Below are 19,667 nucleotides of genomic sequence, written 5' to 3'. Positions count from 1 at the left end.
GCTACATGTGTAAGCTACAAAAAAGCTGTAGGCTTTAGTGCTACCTCGTTGTCCTCATCACTCATTCAATTTATGGTCAGTGTGATGCCTCTAATTAGTGAAAAAAATAATTACACTGATATTGCTTAACATAGAATATTTATCACAAGTATTGTACTGAAACTTTAGATTTCTTGGTGAAATATAAAGATTCCATGAAATACTATATAAAGGAAAGCCGCCACAGTCTCTCTCTCTATGATCGCTTGTCTTTCTTATCTTATTGCTTAGCTCTTGTGTTGTCTTGTGCTCGTTGCTCTGTATGTCATTCAATGTATAGAGGCTTGCTGTCTCTTCATGTAACTTGAATTATCATTAAATAATAGTTACCAGAGTTGAATTTTAAAAATTTATTTTTGCTTTGGAACTGAAACCTTTTCCTCCCCTTACAATTTACATAAATGTGGCCAATGCTCTGTACGAGTGGAAGCTTATGTGGTATTTCAATGTAATTCCAAAAGTAGCTTAAAATTACTTTTAACTTCTCGCACTCTACATTCTGAACAACCTGCATGTTAAAGTTATTCACAAAATCTGATTTTCAGTTAACACAGCAGTTATCTTTGATTGCTGAAAATCTATTTACGTAAAACCACACTAGCAGAAGTTTGGATCAACTCTGATTTGAGCCTGACAAAGTAATATTCCCGAATTTAAAAAATTTTCAATTTATTTTGAGCCAGAAAGCAAATATTTAATAGCCATACCAGAGAATTTTTGTAGCAGTAAAATACTCACGTATCTATGATGATATATGATAATTCCTACCATTGTGATACTTTCACTTTATGTAAAGGATATATTTGATGTGAAAATTCTGCTATCAAGTGTAGGAAGAGAAATTCATAATAATAAAAGGTATTTATCTGTGCTATCCTAATAATTGTTTAGAGAGATATTTTCTCAATTTCCCATAGTAAAATCACTCAAGTCACAAGAAAACAAGGGTAGGGTCTGGTTTATTGGCTAACAGCATGACACTTCTCCTATTTGTCTCTCACTATACCCAGTCTGACGAAAGGTAACATCGAGGTGATATAGCTCAGCTGAAAAACCTTCTGGGTCTGATATGATAAATCAAGGTATGAAGTACTATTTCACACTGAGCCGGATGGTGACAATTACTAGCCTGTATAAACAAATCAGTGTGGGTTTGCTTCTTACAAACTGACATGTTGCGATGTACCCTCCCCTTCCCCCTGACCAACACAAGGAAGGTAAAGTAGGGTCTTTTTCCACCTCCATTGTGAAGCAAATATTTAGGTTGTCTAAACTCAGGTGTCTCAAAAAGCTGTTTGAATTGTCACTTCCATAAGGCCAACAACAAAAGCATCAACCGCATATCTAAGAGAACACACAAGTTTTAATGTCATCAGGCAAAGAGCATTTTCCTTAAAATCTTCCATAGGAAGATTTGCAAGAGTAGATGACAAAGGGCTCCCCATTGCAACTCTGTCTGTCTGCTCATAGAACTTCCTGGTGTAATGTAATATCTTCTGATCTGACAACTTTATGATCAATAATATTTCTTAAAAGTAAGCTATTAGATAGATCATTTTACGTTAAAAACACTTTCACGTTTTAGCATATAAAATTAGTTTCATACTTCTAAATCAGACATATGTTACTGATACGATATTATGATAATGATAGTTGCTACTCACCATATAACAGAGAGGCTGAGTTGCAGATAGGCACAACTAAAAGACTGTCAGAAAACTAGCTTTCAGCCAACAAGGGCTGTACACACACACACACACACACACACACACACACACACACACACACACACACCAGTCTCTGGAAGCTTCAGAGACTGTGGTTGTGTGTGTGTTTTTTGTCTATTTTCGATAAAGACCTCCAAGTCTAGCTTTGTAATACCTCTATTCCGCTCTTTCATATTAAATCAGCCTCCTATCCTTTGCTGTAAATACCTGTGGTGAATTGTATTCTCAAACAACTGGTGTATTATCACAGATGGAATGACATGAAACAAAGTCAGCAATATGAGCCACTACTACAAAGTATTAAAGACTGTAGGATAAGAAAACTGTTGGCAGAAACTCACGAGCCATCTTTGCCTTCCTGGCCTGGGCGATCACCAAGTGACTTCACCAGAGAACACAAAAGCTTGTCGTACCGATGCTCGGGTGTCTCCTCACGTTTTATAAATGGTGGCAGGCGGCTAAAGCCCTGCATGAAGCTGTACTCTTCATAAAGCCATGCAAATGCCAGGTCTATCCTACCTCTGATGTCTTCGAGGAGGAATTCCAGTACAACTGTAAATAATCAAACACAGGAATATTTCAGACATGATGAGTCTATTACAAAGAACCAAAGCACACTTTAAGGAATGTAGACTGAGTGCAATAATAGATGGAAAATACCATAAATACAGGGTTATTGTAAATGATGGAACCATTTTCAAAAACTCATATGCGTTCAAGTACAAATCCAAAATGAAGATACTTTATATCAATGAAAAGAGGAAGTTTCAAAGTTTTTGGCGGTCGGTGATGGCTTCAGAAGTGGCCGGTAGAGTTTGTGTGGCAATAGGAAGCTGTTTACATTCCGCCTCTACCAACCATTCTGAGCAATCTGTGGAATCTGATCACTGTTGCCTTGAACTCAGTAATGGCAGATATGCTTCTGTGTGTGTGGCTACTGTGTCGATGTTTTCCATGCACCTAATGGTGGCCACATTGAACATTTATCACATCTCTAATTATTAAATAATTATTAAAACTAATTAATAACAAACTATCAAATTTATTAAACTGATATTAAACATTATGAAAAAAAAAAAAATACTTTCGAACTCCCTCTTTTTGTTGATATAAAGCTTGTTCATTTTGGATTTGTACTTGAATAAATACGAAGTTTTGAAAATGGGTCCATCATTTAGAATAACCCTGTATTTACGTGGGTTAAAACAGTCTAATGCCGAATCTACTTTTCAGTTAATTAGAATGCTGTGAATGAATTACAGGAATGACGAAAAAAGACAACCTGTTGAGTTACACAGGCACAATGAGAAGTTACACATTGTAGCTTCAGGTTAACGATTGCTACCACAGCTCTGATGGTAGCGGTCATGTGTGCATGAGGTGTGATTGCTTGTGTGCAGGAGGTGTGTGTTTTCTTTACTGAAGAAGGCCTTGGCCAAAAGCTATAATGTGGAAACTGTCTGCAGCACAGCGGGTCATCTTTATGCGGATAAAGAGGAAAGATATACATATGAAACAGAGAAACACCCCATAGTATCAGGCAACAAAGGTTCCTGGGTTATAATGCAGCTCAAAGGAATTACACTGGAGCATCTTTAAACATAGCAAGATGGAATATTTGCTCCACTTCCTGTACAGCACTCCTACACGAAAATAATTTCTTTTATTTTCTATCCTCTGTTCCATATGTACACTATGCAGATATGAGACTTCCGAACTCTTATCCAAGCTGTATTTACCAAACCATTATTCAAAGTATAGTTAACAGATAACTGATAACAGTGTTAACAAGTCATGCATAAATATTTTCTTAAATGAAATACTCAAAAATTTAAAATTCACTAAAACCACTAGCACTCCATCACTAAGCCCCAGCTAAAAACTTTTTGTTTGTAGGATTAGTCCGCCATATATGAAAACTTTCACTCTTCTTTCATACGAAGATATCTTTTCTTAACTGCATGATTAAAAAGTTAGCTTTATTCAGGACTGTTGTTTTCCAGAATGTTCAAATCTTAGAATGTAATCCTTCAGGAAGTTCAGTGTCACGATATTGTAGTTCTGATTTACCTTTTTACAGAAATATCTAATTCTACTTGTGTAACATATTAGTTCATGAAATATGAAAATTTGAGGCTCAGGCAAATTCTTGGTGAGCCTTGATAAGTTACCAAGTGCATGTATAAAATTCTGCTACATTATATAGAATCTAACATTTGTACCTTTTTAAGAATTTTAAACAAATTATTAATCAAAACAGCTTCTCTGTCTAATGTACATCTATATTTTCTACTCTCCTGTCTTTTATGTTGTAATTTAATGTCCCTAAAAATTATATTATTTAGATTGGGATGCGATTCTCACTAGAATTATAAGAATAGTCTGTCATAATATTTTACATCCACTCTCCTTCATAATCAACCAGTCTTCTGGCGAGGGATGTTTTCATCATCATCTAAAATATCCTGAACTTTGGTCACTTCATTTAAAAGGGCAAACAAGATGAAAAGGGGAACTATAGGCCTATTTCTCTGTTACCAATTTCCTCAAAAATATTTGAAAGAGCTGCATCTGATTAGACTGAAAATCGTAATTCATCCCACAGCATTATTTTACGCAATCATTATGGTTTCAGAACAGGCTGCAGCACAATCTATGAAATAAATGAATTGGTCACTCAAGTTATTGGATATCTTGTTAATAGAACGTGTGTGTGTGTGTGTGTGTGTGTGTGTGTGTGTGTGTGTGTGTGTGTGTGTTTGTGTGTGTTTTGGGGGGTATGTGAATGCACCTCCACAAACTGACTGGTTTTCTGTGTTGGATGTCATGGTATTTAGCAAATAGAAAACTAAGAATACTTGTTCATTTACAGTAGCAAGAAATTTTTTGTCTAGCTGGAGAAACAATTAGGCATTCAACAAGCTTCAAGATTAAGGTCACAACTATTTTTGTATCAGGTCACTGGTATGGCACAGCAGCCTACGTCTGATACCATTCTCTATGCAGATGACTTGACAGCGATAGTCTTCAGCAAAACTGGTGAAGAGTTAATCCACCATATTGAATATGCACTTAGCAAAATATGGGCATATGCCAAAAATAATAATTTGAAATTAATCTTTGCAAAAACAGTAACTGTTCATTTCATCACAAAACGATCTGCACAATGTATACGTGAGATATACTACATGAATAAAACATTGGACATTGCAAAGTGTGTCAAATGCCTCGGTGTACTACTAAGTAAAAATACATAAGAGTGGACACTGTACAAAGTTGATTAAACAGTCTCGTTTGTCATGATTGTCTTGTGTAATATCGCCAGTTTAGCATTAGAAACACTAGATTATACACTTTTGTTTCAATCGATAGATACAGTATAATTTTCTGGGGCTCTGAGGAAACAAATCCAGCCAAAACTTTTAGACTACAGAAAAAGGTCATCCAAGACACTGTGGGAGCAAAAAAGAAACAACACTGCAAACCTCTATTTGGAAAGCTAAATCTAATGTCCACACCAAGAGTGCGCCACCCCCACACCTCTCCCAACACAGACCTTTTTTTTTTTTTTTTTATTTTTAAATGCTAACTATTTAAAACATAGTTGTCTGTAGAAGTAACACCATATGCATTATAACCTTAGATTAATCAATTACATAACCTTAGATTAATGTCATTAATCTGCACATACTGTTAGAACTGACAAGTCACCTATGTCACAATCTTTCATTACATGAGGTGTGTTATTGGATGATAATGATTTGATTGTAATAACTTTGTGTTTTAACATTTTGTGTTAACTGTCCTACATACGTCTTCATAATGGGTGCCCCAGGAAGGAACGGTCAATATTCAGGGATATGACAGAAACTATCATTCACTGCAAAAAAAGTCCAGTAAACACAGGTTCTAAAGTGCACACCTTGAGTGCTATGAGCACTATATCTTCAACACTGTGAAGCAAATCTCTTCTCTGCAAGTTCTTTGCTTTCCATATTTTGAGAGGTCAAGTATGGATCAAAACAAGGAAAAACTGTGAAGTAAATACGGTCTCTAAGAGTGTACCTTACAAGTTTTGGTACTGTAAAACATGTCACTCCTACTGAACAACTGTCCATAGCTCATAAGATATTCACTTTAGAGCCCATATTTACTTGACAATTTTCTGTTGTTTTCACCCATACTCCTTCCTCCCAAAATAAGGAAAACAGATAGCTTGCAGAAGAAGAGATTTGTTTCCCAGTATCAAAGATGAATAAGTGCACATAGCTCTAGAGGCATAAATTTTGGAGCCTATTGGTACTAAATTATTTTGCTTCAAATTATTGTTCCCATTATATACCTGATATTGACCACTCTGTGTAGCACCCAGTACAGGCGCTGTACCCAATGCCCAAGTCATCCTGTGATGAGCTACAGTAGAGCACAAATGTATACGGTCAGCCTGTGTTTAGCATCATGTGAAGTTCCAAGTCAGTCATAACTACACAGTCAATTCTTTAAACACTGTCTGCGCCAAGCTACGATAGAGTACAGTCAAATGTATATGGTGACTACTGTAAATCTCCAATAGCAAATTTGGGTGCAGACTATATATTATTACCTATCGATATAATTTAGACTCATCAAAGTCTATGTGGTTTACTGATCTGACTTCTTACAAGTGCAAAGGTTAATTTTTAAACTATATCACCAGCGAATGCAGCTACAAAAATAAAGAAGTACAAAATGAAAATCTACTTTGATAGTGTTTTGCAAAGTTATAAAAATCACTCAAAGCTACAGGCAATCAACAAACGGCCACTGGAGGAGGAGGAGATTCAGAGACACTATTCTGAGAGGTCAGTAAGTCTACAACCTCTTCAGTCATGCTTTTTAAGGCAATGCTAAATCACACAAGAGAAGATTAAGAGTACAGGTAACTACTGAACAACTTAGAAGCTCATTGTGGTTAAATGGCGAGTATGAACCCTTGACAAGTAAGCTGCATCTATGACATTATGAAAGAATCAGCTATAGCATCTCCGTTTCTGAGATGGATATTTTAAATTTCCCCCGATATAAGAAAGCTTATGTTTCACATACAATGACTCGGTGATGTCTTTTTTCCTAACAAATAACACATTTACCAGTACTTCTCCCATAGTAATTAAATTTGCCAGCATTCTTTTCTGAAATGACCAGAAATTTTTGATTGTAGCAGATGCACTACCATTTTTAGACGGCTTCTACAGGTTTTTTGTTTGTTTCACGTATTATATGCGGGTATCAAACAGCGACAAAACAATTTTCTTTCCAAAATATGAATTTCAATTAGAAATACAAAACGTATGTAACCAATCCACACATTAATCCTTACAAAGACTAGATGTACTGCCTCGGGGGAACATTGAAGCTATTTGTAAATAACATTTCATTGTTATGCAGCCTGTTTAAGGGGAAATAGTACATATTTTACGAGGTGGTAGTATGGGCTAATCTAAATAAAACAGTCCATATGACATGTGCTCAGTTATTATCAATTACGGAGATACACATGTTGAGGTGGAATTCCATCGAGGCAACACTTCATGACTCTTAGTAACAAATTGCATGCTACATGTTTTCGAGGGGGGGAGAGGGGGAAGGGGGGGAGAGGGGTAAGAGGGGGGGAGGAGGGGGAAGAGGGGGGGAGGAGGGGGAAGAGGGGGGGAGGAGGGGGAAGAGGGGGGGGAGAGGGGGGAGAGAGGGGGAAGAGGGGGGGAGAGGGGGAAGAGGGGGGGGGGAGAGGGGGAAGAGGGGGGGAGAGGGGGAAGAGGGGGGGAGAGGGGGAAGAGGGGGGGAGAGGGGGAAGAGGGGGGGGAGAGGGGGAAGAGGGGGGGAGAGGGGGAAGAGGGGGGGAGAGGGGGAAGAGGGGGGGAGAGGGGGAAGAGGGGGGGAGAGGGGGAAGAGGGGGGGAGAGGGGGAAGAGGGGGGGAGAGGGGGGGAAGAGGGGGAAGAGGGGGGGAGAGGGGGAAGAGGGGGGAGAGGGGGAAGGGGGGGAAGGGGGGGAGAGGGGGAAGGGGGGGAGAGGGGGAAGGGGTGGAGAGGGGGAAGGGGGGAAAGAGGGGGAAGGGGGGGAGAGGGGGAAGGGGGGGAGAGGGGGAAGGGGGGGAGAGGGGGAAGGGGGGGAGAGGGGGAAGGGGGGGAGAGGGGGAAGGGGGGGAGAGGGGGAAGGGGGGGAGAGGGGGAAGGGGGGGAGAGGGGGAAGGGGGGGAGAGGGGGAAGGGGGGGAGAGGGGGAAGGGGGGGAGAGGGGGAAGGGGGGGAGAGGGGGAAGGGGGGGGGAGAGGGGGAAGGGGGGGGGGAGAGGGGGAAGGGGGTGGAGAGGGGGAAGGGGGGGAGAGGGGGAAGGGGGGGAGAGGGGGAAGGGGGGGAGAGGGGGAAGGGGGGGAGAGGGGGAAGGGGGGATAGGGGGAAGGGGGGAGAGGGGGAAGGGGGGGAGAGGGGGAAGGGGGGGATTGGGGGAAGGGGGGGAGAGGGGGAAGGGGGGGATTGGGGGAAGGGGGGAGAGGGGGAAGGGGGGAGAGGGGGAAGGGGGGAGAGGGGGAAGGGGGGAGAGGGGGAAGGGGGGGAGAGGGGGAAGGGGGGAGAGGGGGAAGGGGGGAGAGGGGGAAGGGGGGAGAGGGGGAAGGGGGGAGAGGGGGAAGGGGGGAGGGGGAAGGGGGGAGGGGGAAGGGGGGAGGGGGGGAGAGGGGGAGGGGGGAGAGGGGGAGGGGGGGGGGAGAGGGGGAAAGGGGGAAGAGGGGGAAGGGGGGAGGGGGGGAAGGGGGGGGAGGGGGAAGGGGGGAGGGGGGAGGGGGAAGAGGGGGAAGGGGGGAGAGGCGGAAGGGGGGAGAGGGGGAAGGGGGGGATAGGTCAGAAAGCTACAAGTCTCTTGGGGCTGTTAATCATTTGTGTACACCACACATCAATCAGCTAAAAATAAGTGCTTGTTTTCCCCATTTTTGTTTACTGCTTCTATCCTGATGATTTAGAAATTTCTACTGTTGGTGTCTCATGAACTTTGTCATTCTAATTTTAATCCCCCCTCTCTTTACAATCTAGTCTTCTCCAGTTATTAACAATTGAGTACCAAAGTTAGATTTACAATTTTCTTCTGTGAACAATGTACACTACTAATATTCATTTCTTTTGAAACCCTAATCAGTTTCACTCGAAGTCAATGGAGTGTAGAAAGGCGGAGCAGAAATACACATGCAATAGTAGATGTGTACAGTTGCTTAGGAAGCTGGTTATTGGTAACAATAAAATATTTGACCACTTAAAGCTATAATTTGCCCATGTCTCACCATCTCTAACATCAGTATTGAAAGTCACAGCAAGTGTAGAGATTATTTTGCTTCGGACAGGCATAACTCCGCCCACAGCTGCAGCACGTTCCGCCTTCAGAATGCGCTTCACGGCAGCCCGCATCATGTTTCCACGGGTCTCGGTCGTGAGAGGTTTTGTAATTTCAGACAGCTTCAGTGTGCGAACACGCTGCTTTGGAACCTACATTCGATAAAAATAAATTTCAAAAGAACACATACAATTAGAAGACATCTAAACATTAAACAAAAAAATAGTAAGCCATTACTGGCTGTATAATAAACGTCTTCAGCAGAGTTCATGACAACGTACTGTAATAGAAAAGCTTTGAACACTGCCGTCTCTAACACTGTGCGTCTCTAACACTGCGCAGTGCCCTTCACAAATGTTTACTGTTGATATTCTGGCTGAAATCATCAATCAGAGTTTATTTTGTGAAACAGCGAGTGTCCTGCCTTTTTTAAATGTTTGCTTTTGTACTTTTATGACTTATTTATACCGATAGTACATCTAATCCATTATCTTAATAGTTTACTGTAGCTTTTATCTTATACTTTAGTACCTAAATGCAGTAAAAGTGATACTTATGTCAGCCTCACTTCCATCATCAAAAGATTTATCACAGATTTACGAAGAGTACATAAGAGCAGTTCTGCTTTATATTACACTGGGGTTACACATTTGAGGCAAGTATGAAGCACACTGGAATAGAATTGCCCCAGAGAGGGAACATCTGGGTTCAACAAGTCCACAAACAGTTTAAATCTGTCAGAATGATTACAGCACTTTGGTCAACTGTAAAATTTCAACTCATTTTCAAAAAACGCCTCAGCCTTCTTTTGCTTGATGCTGAAATATAAAGAACTAGAAGTAAAGATCAAGGCGCATTCACAAATGAGGCTCCATGTAAAGTGATGTAGGAGTAATTATTGTAATTATCAGTTTGAGTAGATTAGCACTAGTCAGTTTGTTGTCAGAACACTTTACAGAAGAATCCAACAGTGGTTGCTACTGTCTGTTACTGGATAACTTGAATTTATCTACACTCCTGGAAATTGAAATAAGAACACCGTGAATTCATTGTCCCAGGAAGGGGAAACTTTATTGACACATTCCTGGGGTCAGATACATCACATGATCACACTGACAGAACCACAGGCACATAGACACAGGCAACAGAGCATGCACAATGTCGGCACTAGTACAGTGTATATCCACCTTTCGCAGCAATGCAGGCTGCTATTCTCCCATGGAGACGATCGTAGAGATGCTGGATGTAGTCCTGTGGAACGGCTTGCCATGCCATTTCCACCTGGCACCTCAGTTGGACAAGCGTTCGTGCTGGACGTGCAGACCGCGAGAGATGACGCTTCATCCAGTCCCAAACATGCTCAATGGGGGACAGATCCGGAGATCTTGCTGGCCAGGGTAGTTGACTTACACCTTCTAGAGCACGTTGGGTGGCACGGGATACATGCGGACGTGCATTGTCCTGTTGGAACAGCAAGTTCCTTTGCCGGTCTAGGAATGGTAGAACGATGGGTTCGAGACGGTTTGGATGTACCGTGCACTATTCAGTGTCCCCTCGACGATCACCAGTGGTGTACGGCCAGTGTAGGAGATCGCTCCCCACACCATGATGCCGGGTGTTGGCCCTGTGTGCCTCGGTCGTATGCAGTCCTGATTGTGGCGCTCACCTGCACGGCCCCAACCATGCATACGGCCATCATTGGCACCAAGGCAGAAGCGACTCTCATCGCTGAAGACGACACGTCTCCATTCGTCCCTCCATTCACGCCTGTCGCGACACCACTGGAGGCGGGCTGCACGATGTTGGGGCGTGAGCGGAAGACGGCCTAACGGTGTGCGGGACCGTAGCCCAGCTTCATGCAGACGGTTGCGAATGGTCCTCGCCGATACCCCAGGAGCAACAGTGTCCCTAATTTGCTGGGAAGTGGCGGTGCGGTCCCCTACGGCACTGCGTAGGATCCTACGGTCTTGGCGTGCATCCGTGCGTCGCTGCGGCCCGGTCCCAGGTCGACGGGCACGTGCACCTTCCGCCGACCACTGGTAACAACATCGATGTACTGTGGAGACCTCACGCCCCACGTGTTGAGCAATTCGGCGGTACGTCCACCCGGCCTCCCGCATGCCCACTATACGCCCTCGCTCAAAGTCTGTCAACTGCACATACGGTTCACGTCCACGCTGTCGCGGCATGCTACCAGTGTTAAAGACTGCGATGGAGCTCCGTATGCCACGGCAAACTGGCTGACACTGACGGCGGCGGTGCACAAATGCTGCGCAGCTAGCGCCATTCGACGGCCAACACCGCGGTTCCTGGTGTGTCCTCTGTGCCGTGCGTGTGATCATTGCTTGTACAGCCCTCTCGCAGTGTCCGGAGCAAGTATGGTGGGTCTGACACACCGGTGTCAATGTGTTCTTTTTTCCATTTCCAGGAGTGTATGTCCCTGAAGGCTTTCCTTCATGATGGAATTTGCATAACATGATGTGTGAATGAATGAAAGAAGAATGAATGAACAAACGAACATAAGGAATCACTGAAGATTGGCACCCATGTCTTATGCCGTTTCTTGAGGAGAACTCGTTTCGGTTTTTATTTACTGTTGTTATAAAACGTACTCACAGTGTTTCTTGCAAGCCTTCTTCGATGGAACATGAGGTAGTTTTTTCACTCCTTTGTGACTTTTGCACATTTAATACATAGCTACAATTATTCTTACACTATACACCAAAATCTCCAATCTTTGACGCAGTACAAACAGTTACCCAAACAGTGAGAATGAATTCAACTCACCTTCACAGTAACCGTTCCAGACTGCTGAGAAGCTTTTGCCTGCTGCATTTCTTTTTCCTTGTCCATCATCTCCGTCATCACCGAGGTGAGAGATGGCTTCACATCTTTTTCTAGGGGACCATCATCTATTTCCATCTGCAAGGTCAAATGCTTCCTCAAATCTTACACAATAAAAGCAATTTTTTTGTTTGTTGATGATTTGACAATTCAATTTTGCATGCAATATTTCCACTGTTGTGCTAATTCTCTTTTTCGGGAGCTCCAAGCTGGGGTCTTAATGTGCATAAAAAGGAAATAATGTCAATAACACAAACTGGGAAATAACAGCAGCAATCCTCTCCAAAACCAGTGACATGTAAGGAACAGACGATATTAAGCAATTCACTAGGTGCACTTTAACAACAACTAGCTGGGGGAGGGGGGACCACCTGCAATGCCCAGGTATTAATTTTGCCAATTTTCTATTAGAAATGAAAACAAAAAATGAATGCTGCTAGTGTCGGGGAGCTCCTTAAGTTGAGTCAGCTGTAGAAGTATCTTTGTAGTAATGGTATTAAAACATCATGCATTATGTGGCATTATTCCATGCATCTCTATGTTTATGACATCATGTCTCTTGATCTGTGTCTACAATGATATAACTTTGTAGGTATACTCAGCAGCATGTTGGATACTGTCTGCAAAATGTGTTCTCAATAGAGTTAGTAACAAAGAAGTAATAAATTTAAACATCATGCACAATGTGGCAGTTTTTCACATATCTCAGTGTTTATGATGTCATATCTCCCAAACTACTATAGGTAGGTGATTCTTACCCACACAGTGATTGTTGCCTGACAGTAAGCAATTTGTACAAAAAGTTTGGTTGAAATTGGTCCGGTGGTCTAGGAGGAGATGTGGAACATACACACGCACATATACATAAATCAATTTTTATAGTTGTATATGGATATTACATGAATCATTATGATGGATGCCTCTCAACTTAAGATCCAAGTGTGCTGGCACCTATTCCAAACATCACCATCAGCCCCCTTTTCCAATTACAGAAGAAGCATTTAGTTCACGAGGTTGGGATTATTATTTACTGGTTTAAATATTTCCACCGCAAGTGTTAGATACTCTAAACTGTCATGGCCAGCTGTTCTGTTTCCTTGTAATCAATGTACTGTACATAATTACAGTGAACGTCGAAAGCGCTGGCAGGTCGATCTATCAACCTCGACCTGCCAGCGCTTTCGTATGGTAAGTCACATCATCTTTGTTTTCAAATATATTTTTCCCGCGTGGAATGTTTCCCTCTAGACCTACATCCCCCATCCATAAAGGAGGTTTCTGCTTGAAATTGGAGGGATTGTTTTTGAAGATATGGACATCAAAAGAGGATTTCAAAGAGGAGAAGGCAATGAAGCAGCTGGCAATCAATGTTATGGGTTGATTTTAAGTGATCTATGTATTGCAAGATGCCAAGTCTTTACTTGTTCCCTGTAATAACAGTTGCCACTACAAAGTAGCTGCCAGAATGCTGAATTATATCACATAGTGTCCCACAATGTTATATAATCTTCTAGCATGTTCTAGAATCTTCCAGACTGTCCTACACTGCTTGAGAATGTTCCATTATCCTGTTATGCTGGTGGTTGTGTGCTCCATCGCAGAAGTGTGTGTGCAGGCGACAACACGACACATGTGTCATATTTTCAGACATCGATTAGAATGGATAAAGGAAAAGTGAAAATGACAGAAAGTGAAATAAATTTAGTGAAAGTGAATTGTGTAAGAGAGTGAACAGTGTATTAAGTGAAATTTTAATGTGTTAAGTAAGATTAATATTTAACAGGGTTTCAATACATAAGAGAGACGATCTTGCCAGTGGTGAACTGAAAGGAGGGGAGAGAACGCAAGAAACGAAAGAGATCACGAGTGAGAAGTGCATATATGTTCACAACCTAAAGAATGAATAGACTGAGAGGAAACAGAGAAAAAATTAGAGAAGAAAATCGACTGAGACACTCAGCAAACTGATGTAAAGTAACCGCTGAAGAAACAAGATTATGACGAATTAAGTAGGGGTGCAATGAGAAGTTAAAGAAAGGCAATCATCAGAAGTACAAGAACAAGAACATTAGTGTACAAGACGTGCAAAGCAGAAGAAAGAGATTATAGTTTGGCAGACAGATCATTCCATTACGATCCCACTTAAGCATACAACAGACACAAACATGTTGTCCTGATAAATGGATCAAGTGTGTCAGTTCCATGGCACTAGGAATGCCATTAGAGAAACACCATGAATGTGTTGCATGAGTGGAAAAATTTGACTGGCACCAATAGAGGTGCCACTACCAGAATTACAGCCTGACTTCAGAAATTCCAGAATAAAAAAAAGACAAATTCTGCAATGTTCAAGAGTATATAAAGCTTGTTTTGAAATGATATCATTTGTTGCTTCGTCCATAAGCAGTGAAGAACATCAATTTAGTCCTGTGTTTCCAGAATGAGATTTTCACTCTGCAGCGGAGTGTGCGCTGATATGAAACTTCCTGGCAGATTAAAACTGTGTGCCCGACCGAGACTCGAACTCGGGACCTTTGCCTTTCGTGGGCAAGTGCTCTACCATCTGAGCTACCGAAGCACGACTCACGAGTTCGAGTCTCGGTCAGGCACACAGTTTTAATCTGCCAGGAAGTTTCAGTTTCTTAGTCCTGTGTGTTTTCAATTACAGTATGCCAGAGGGGGGGGGGGGGGGGATATGAATGCCAAATGAATCTTATCAATTTTTGCAAGTGTATTTCATTGGCAACAAACAAACAGAAGTTCCAGAGTTCTCTTTAACATTCTCTAATATTATTTATGAAAGTTCTGGATGTTTTAGAATATTCTTGAATGTTCTCTGTGTTCTATAAAGAAATAATGAGTGAGTGACAGTAAACTATATTTCAAATTAAGTTATTGTTGAATAATTATGTGGATTTAAGAGCACTTAAAAGTATTTTTGGGCATTCAAGAGTACTTGTGAGTGACAAATATCAGTTTTATGATTTTTTTAATAGTTAATTTTGCAATGTTCTCAAATGTTTTCTAGTGATCTGGAAAGTCTTCAGAAAAATAGAGGAACATATGACCAAGTGAAGTGGGTCTTTATCAGCTACTTTAAATAATAAAGGAAATGGGTTGCAATTTTTACATTAAGTACAGTGTACAGGCATTGTCATTTAGTACAACAATTCACATGAACACTCTCAAAGCCATTTTCTATTGAAATATAAGATACTACTTTCTTAATACAGTTCTGCAAAGTGCACATTCTTACACACTTCAATTGCACATTATATATGGCCTATACAGCATGAACCAGAACTTCAATGACAAACTTTCAGTAGTTTGGACCAAAACAAGAAAGAAATATCTAGGGAAGATGGGCTCTAAAATGCACACCTTAAGAGCTATGAGCACTTTTATAGTAGGTGATGTGTTTCACAACAGTAAAAAAATATATCTTTTTAACTTAAGTTTTTGTTTTAAAAAAAAGTCAATTTTCGGCAATCATGTAATAGGTCAAAATGTTCAAAATTATGACATGCAAATTATACGGAAAGAAGAAGTGTAAGTGTGGAAGACATCGCACACTACATGGAAAATACGAAACCTTTCTGCTTTACTCAGATGATACATAACTGATTTTTTGCAAAAGCCAGCAACTTGCACAAGCAGTTCAATTTCCACATCAACAACACACAGTGGTGTATTGGTGACATTACTATAGTAATACCATGTCTTATCAAATTTACATAAATAAACATTACCACTGCTTCACAATAGCACCAGAATAAAACATTTATTTGTACAGAAATGTTCAGAATGCTACTGGAAACCAATGTAACCAATTTTTTTTTGCAAGTGAATAAAAAAAAATGAATCTAACACACTGCATGGACAATAGAGTGAATGGAGAACCCAACAAGTTAATACCTAAATATCATGACAATTCTGCATAAAGCACTGTTTACAAACCAAAGCAGAAGCTAATGTTGAACATCATTTGTAAAAAATTTATTCAAAATACATTTCACACACTTATTCGTATACATTATTTTCATTAATTCACTGCAAGTTAATGCTGGAAAATGTGTCTCCCCGAAACAGGGGACTTAACACTTGCAACTGCAAACTGCCGAAGCAAAAGATATTATTTAATTGTTTTCAACATCCAATGAAACTATTTTTAGACATAAGAGATACGGTAGTGGTCTTTGTTGACTTTAACAAAGCCTAAATTTGTTCGATTGGGGAGTACCGTTTGACATTTTGACAGAATTCATAGTGGACCCAAAACAAAGGAAATTATCATCCAAACTAACACAAACACACTAAAAATCAAAATTCATGGCAGGGCTCTCCAAAGAGTTTTAATTGGAAACTGGGGTCTGACAGGGCTTCTCCTCAATTGTGTGTCAGAGAATGTCGCCCAAGAATGGGGAAAGTAAATAGCTGGGAAAGAGTTACCGAACAAAGTTCGCAATGAAGATTGAAAGAACAGCATTAGAGTAAAATGCCTTGCATTGGTCGATGATCTGGTAATACTGTCAAGAAACACAGAGACAGCTGTGAACAAACAAACATTCTTAAGGAACAAACAGAAAAAGCTGGCCTCCAGATTTCTGTCGAACATAAATGACATCTGAACAGTGTTTTATCTCCTAACCATCGAGTACGGTGAAACAGAAAAAAGTGGACAGTTTTAGATACATCACTGAATAAGACACATGGAAACTATTTAAAAATAAGCTGACAACAGCAGGAGAGAGAAGACGGGTGCCAGTTTACATACAGGACAAGCTTCCTATACAAGAAAAAGACAATCTTGAGAAAAGCTTAATTCAGGTACTGTAACACAATGATCAAATCAGAATGTATATATGCAAATGAATATGTCAGAATAATGGGAAATGATGGAATGAGAGAAGCCAAGAAGTTTGAGCACAAGTTCCTGTGGAAAATAATAAGTCCTAAGGAAATGGACTTACAGTGCGAGCTGCAGAAGAGGAAAGGGATAATAGCCAGCAGATGAAATTGTTAAGAATTAATGCTCTATCGACAAATGTTCAGGATGTATGCAGCCTGACAAACAAAGCATATTTTTTAAGTATTGGACAGCAGCTCTGTAGTCTCTGTTGGGAGGGGGGAGGGGAGTAAGCTTCCAGAAATTCCTTACAATTACTTGTCCTGATGTTTACTGAGTGGAGTGACGAAGTGAATCCACACAAAACAAATGAATTTAATATCCACAGTTAAGGAGGAAGGTAACAGTAACTGTCATTTAGCTACTGTACCTTAGGCTGTTTACTATGGCCCCCATTGGGATCCATTCCTGCGTCACACAGCAGCTGGGCGAGCATGCGACACAGCATTTTGATTTGCACAGGTGAGCCTGCATTCGGGATAGGTTTGTACTCGGCACAGAATGATGGCGGAACAGCATCGGGCAGCTTCATCTGGAACATAAAAGCGACACATTTAATGCATGAAAATTACGTAATAATTCTATTAAAGGAAAATCAATTTTGGAAAACTGTAAATTACTAATGCTCGATTGTATAAATGAGAATTTTGATCTTAGTTCAGAAAATTAACCCAGTTCACAAATCTGCTGTCATCAATTGAGTGTGATCTAAGGTCTATTTAAATTAACAGGAGATGCACTAAGATACACCACAAAATCTACTACTGTCACATCTATTGTGCTTCAAGTGCAGATATTAGTGTTATGACACACACACACACACACACACACACACACACACACACACACAGCATTTATTACTGAAGGTTTTGTGTTGTACAGGAGGAAGAAAACAAGCAGAAGAAAATTCTCAAATTTCTCTGCTGGACTCAATGTCAGGTAAACCACTGTCTCTGCACCTCTACCCATCCTGTCACTCCCTCCAAATTCACATCCCCATAATGCCTTCAGTGAGTGGTGCTTCGTACCAGCTGCTATGATCATGCCGGCCCATATAACTACCACTCCTCCTCCTCCGAGTTGCTAACCACCAACCCCCACTCCCTCTCCCATCTCACTTCACACTGCCCCCACAGCAACCAGTTCACCTGCTGAAAAAATAGCATTGGCACTATTATTCCAGCCAGCCAGCACCATGTAGGGGCATAAGCACACCGTGCGAGCACTCTTATACAGGGTGGTCCATTGATAGTGACCGGGCCAAATATCTCACGAAATAAGCATCAAACGAAAAAACTACAAAGAACGAAACTCGTCTAGCTTGAAGTGGAAATCAGATGATGCTATAGTTGGCCCGCTAGATGGTGCTGCCATAGGTCACACGGATATCGACTGCATTTTTTTTAAAAACCGGAGGCTCCTTTTTTATTACATATTTGTGTAGTATGTAAAGAAATACGTATGTTTTAGTTGGAACAGCTTTTTTGCTCTGAGATAGATGGCGCTGTAATAGTCACAAACATATAAGTATGCGGTATCATGTAACATTCCGCCACTGCAGACTGTATTTGCTTCATGATACATTACCCATGTTACAATGTACCATTTACCAATTGCGAAAAAGGTCGATACCGTGTTGATGTATGGCTATTGTGATCAAAATGCCCAACAGGCATGTGCTATGTATGCTGCTCGGTATCCTGGACGACATCATCCAAGTGTCCGGACCATTCGCCGGAAATTTACATTATTTAAGGAAACAGGAAGTGTTCAGTCACGTGTGAAACGTCAACCATGACCTGCAACAAATGATGATGCCCAAGTAGGTATTTTAGCTGCTGTCACAGCTAATCCGCACATCAGTCGCAGACAAATTGCGTGAGAATTGGTAATCTCAAAAACGTCGGTGTTGAGAATGCTACATCAACATCGATTGCACCTGTACCATATTTATAAGCACCAGGAATTGCATGGCGACGACTTTGAACGTTGTGTACAGTTCTGCCACTGGGCACAAGAGAAATTATGGGACGATGACAGATTTTTTGCTCGCGTTGTATTTAGCGACGAAGCGTCATTCACCAACAGCGGTAACGTAAACCGGAATAATATGCACTATTGGGCAACTGAAAATCCACGATGGCTGCGACAAGTGGAGCATCAGCGACCTTGGCAGGTTAATGTATGGTTCGGCATTATGAGAGGAAGGATAATTGGCCCCCATTTTATCGATGGCAATCGAAATGGTGCAATGTATGCTACTTTCCTACGTAGTGTTCTACCAGTATTACTACAAGATGTTTCACTGCATGACAGAATGGCGATGTTCTTCCAACATGATGGATCTCCGGCACATAGCTCGCGTGTAGTCGAAGCGGTATTGAATAGCTTATTTCATGACAAGTGGATTGTTGCCGAAACACCATACCACGGCACGCACGTTCACCAAATCTGACATCCCTGGATTTCTTTCTGTGGGGAAAGTTGAAGGATATTTGTATCTTGATCCACCGACAATGCGTGACAACATGCGTCAACGCACTATCAATGCATGTGCGAACATTACAGAAGGCGAACCACTCGCTGTTGAGAGGAATGTCGTTACATGTATTGCCAAACGTGTTGTCGTCATCCTCCTTATAACCAATATTTTAGAGAATGTGTTGTTTGGCAGTTGATAATTTCATAGGTACCTGGGACTAACCATTCGGTAGTGAGGCAGAGCTGGTGGTGATGTAATGTCACATCAGGCTATCAGAATTTTGCTGGGACGAAGTAAGGATACACGACAT

General features: G+C 41.3%; 1 protein-coding gene across 1 annotated transcript in view; it reads right to left on the bottom strand.

The window, feature by feature from the left end:
• LOC124550920 (symplekin) overlaps positions 1-19,667 on the bottom strand; it is a 119,464-nt gene that overhangs the window by 51,755 nt on the left and 48,042 nt on the right. The window contains exons 9-12 of the mRNA XM_047125717.1: positions 17,246-17,407; positions 11,913-12,047; positions 9,076-9,277; positions 2,108-2,318 (exon numbers count right to left, since the gene is read on the bottom strand). Coding sequence (XP_046981673.1) covers positions 2,108-2,318; positions 9,076-9,277; positions 11,913-12,047; positions 17,246-17,407 — 710 coding nt within the window. The remainder of the gene's footprint in view (positions 1-2,107; positions 2,319-9,075; positions 9,278-11,912; positions 12,048-17,245; positions 17,408-19,667) is intronic.

The sequence above is a fragment of the Schistocerca americana genome, chromosome 9 (genome assembly GCF_021461395.2).
Source record: "Schistocerca americana isolate TAMUIC-IGC-003095 chromosome 9, iqSchAmer2.1, whole genome shotgun sequence".
NCBI classification, from domain to species: domain Eukaryota; kingdom Metazoa; phylum Arthropoda; class Insecta; order Orthoptera; family Acrididae; genus Schistocerca; species Schistocerca americana.
This window is presented reverse-complemented; position numbering and strand designations above follow the sequence as displayed.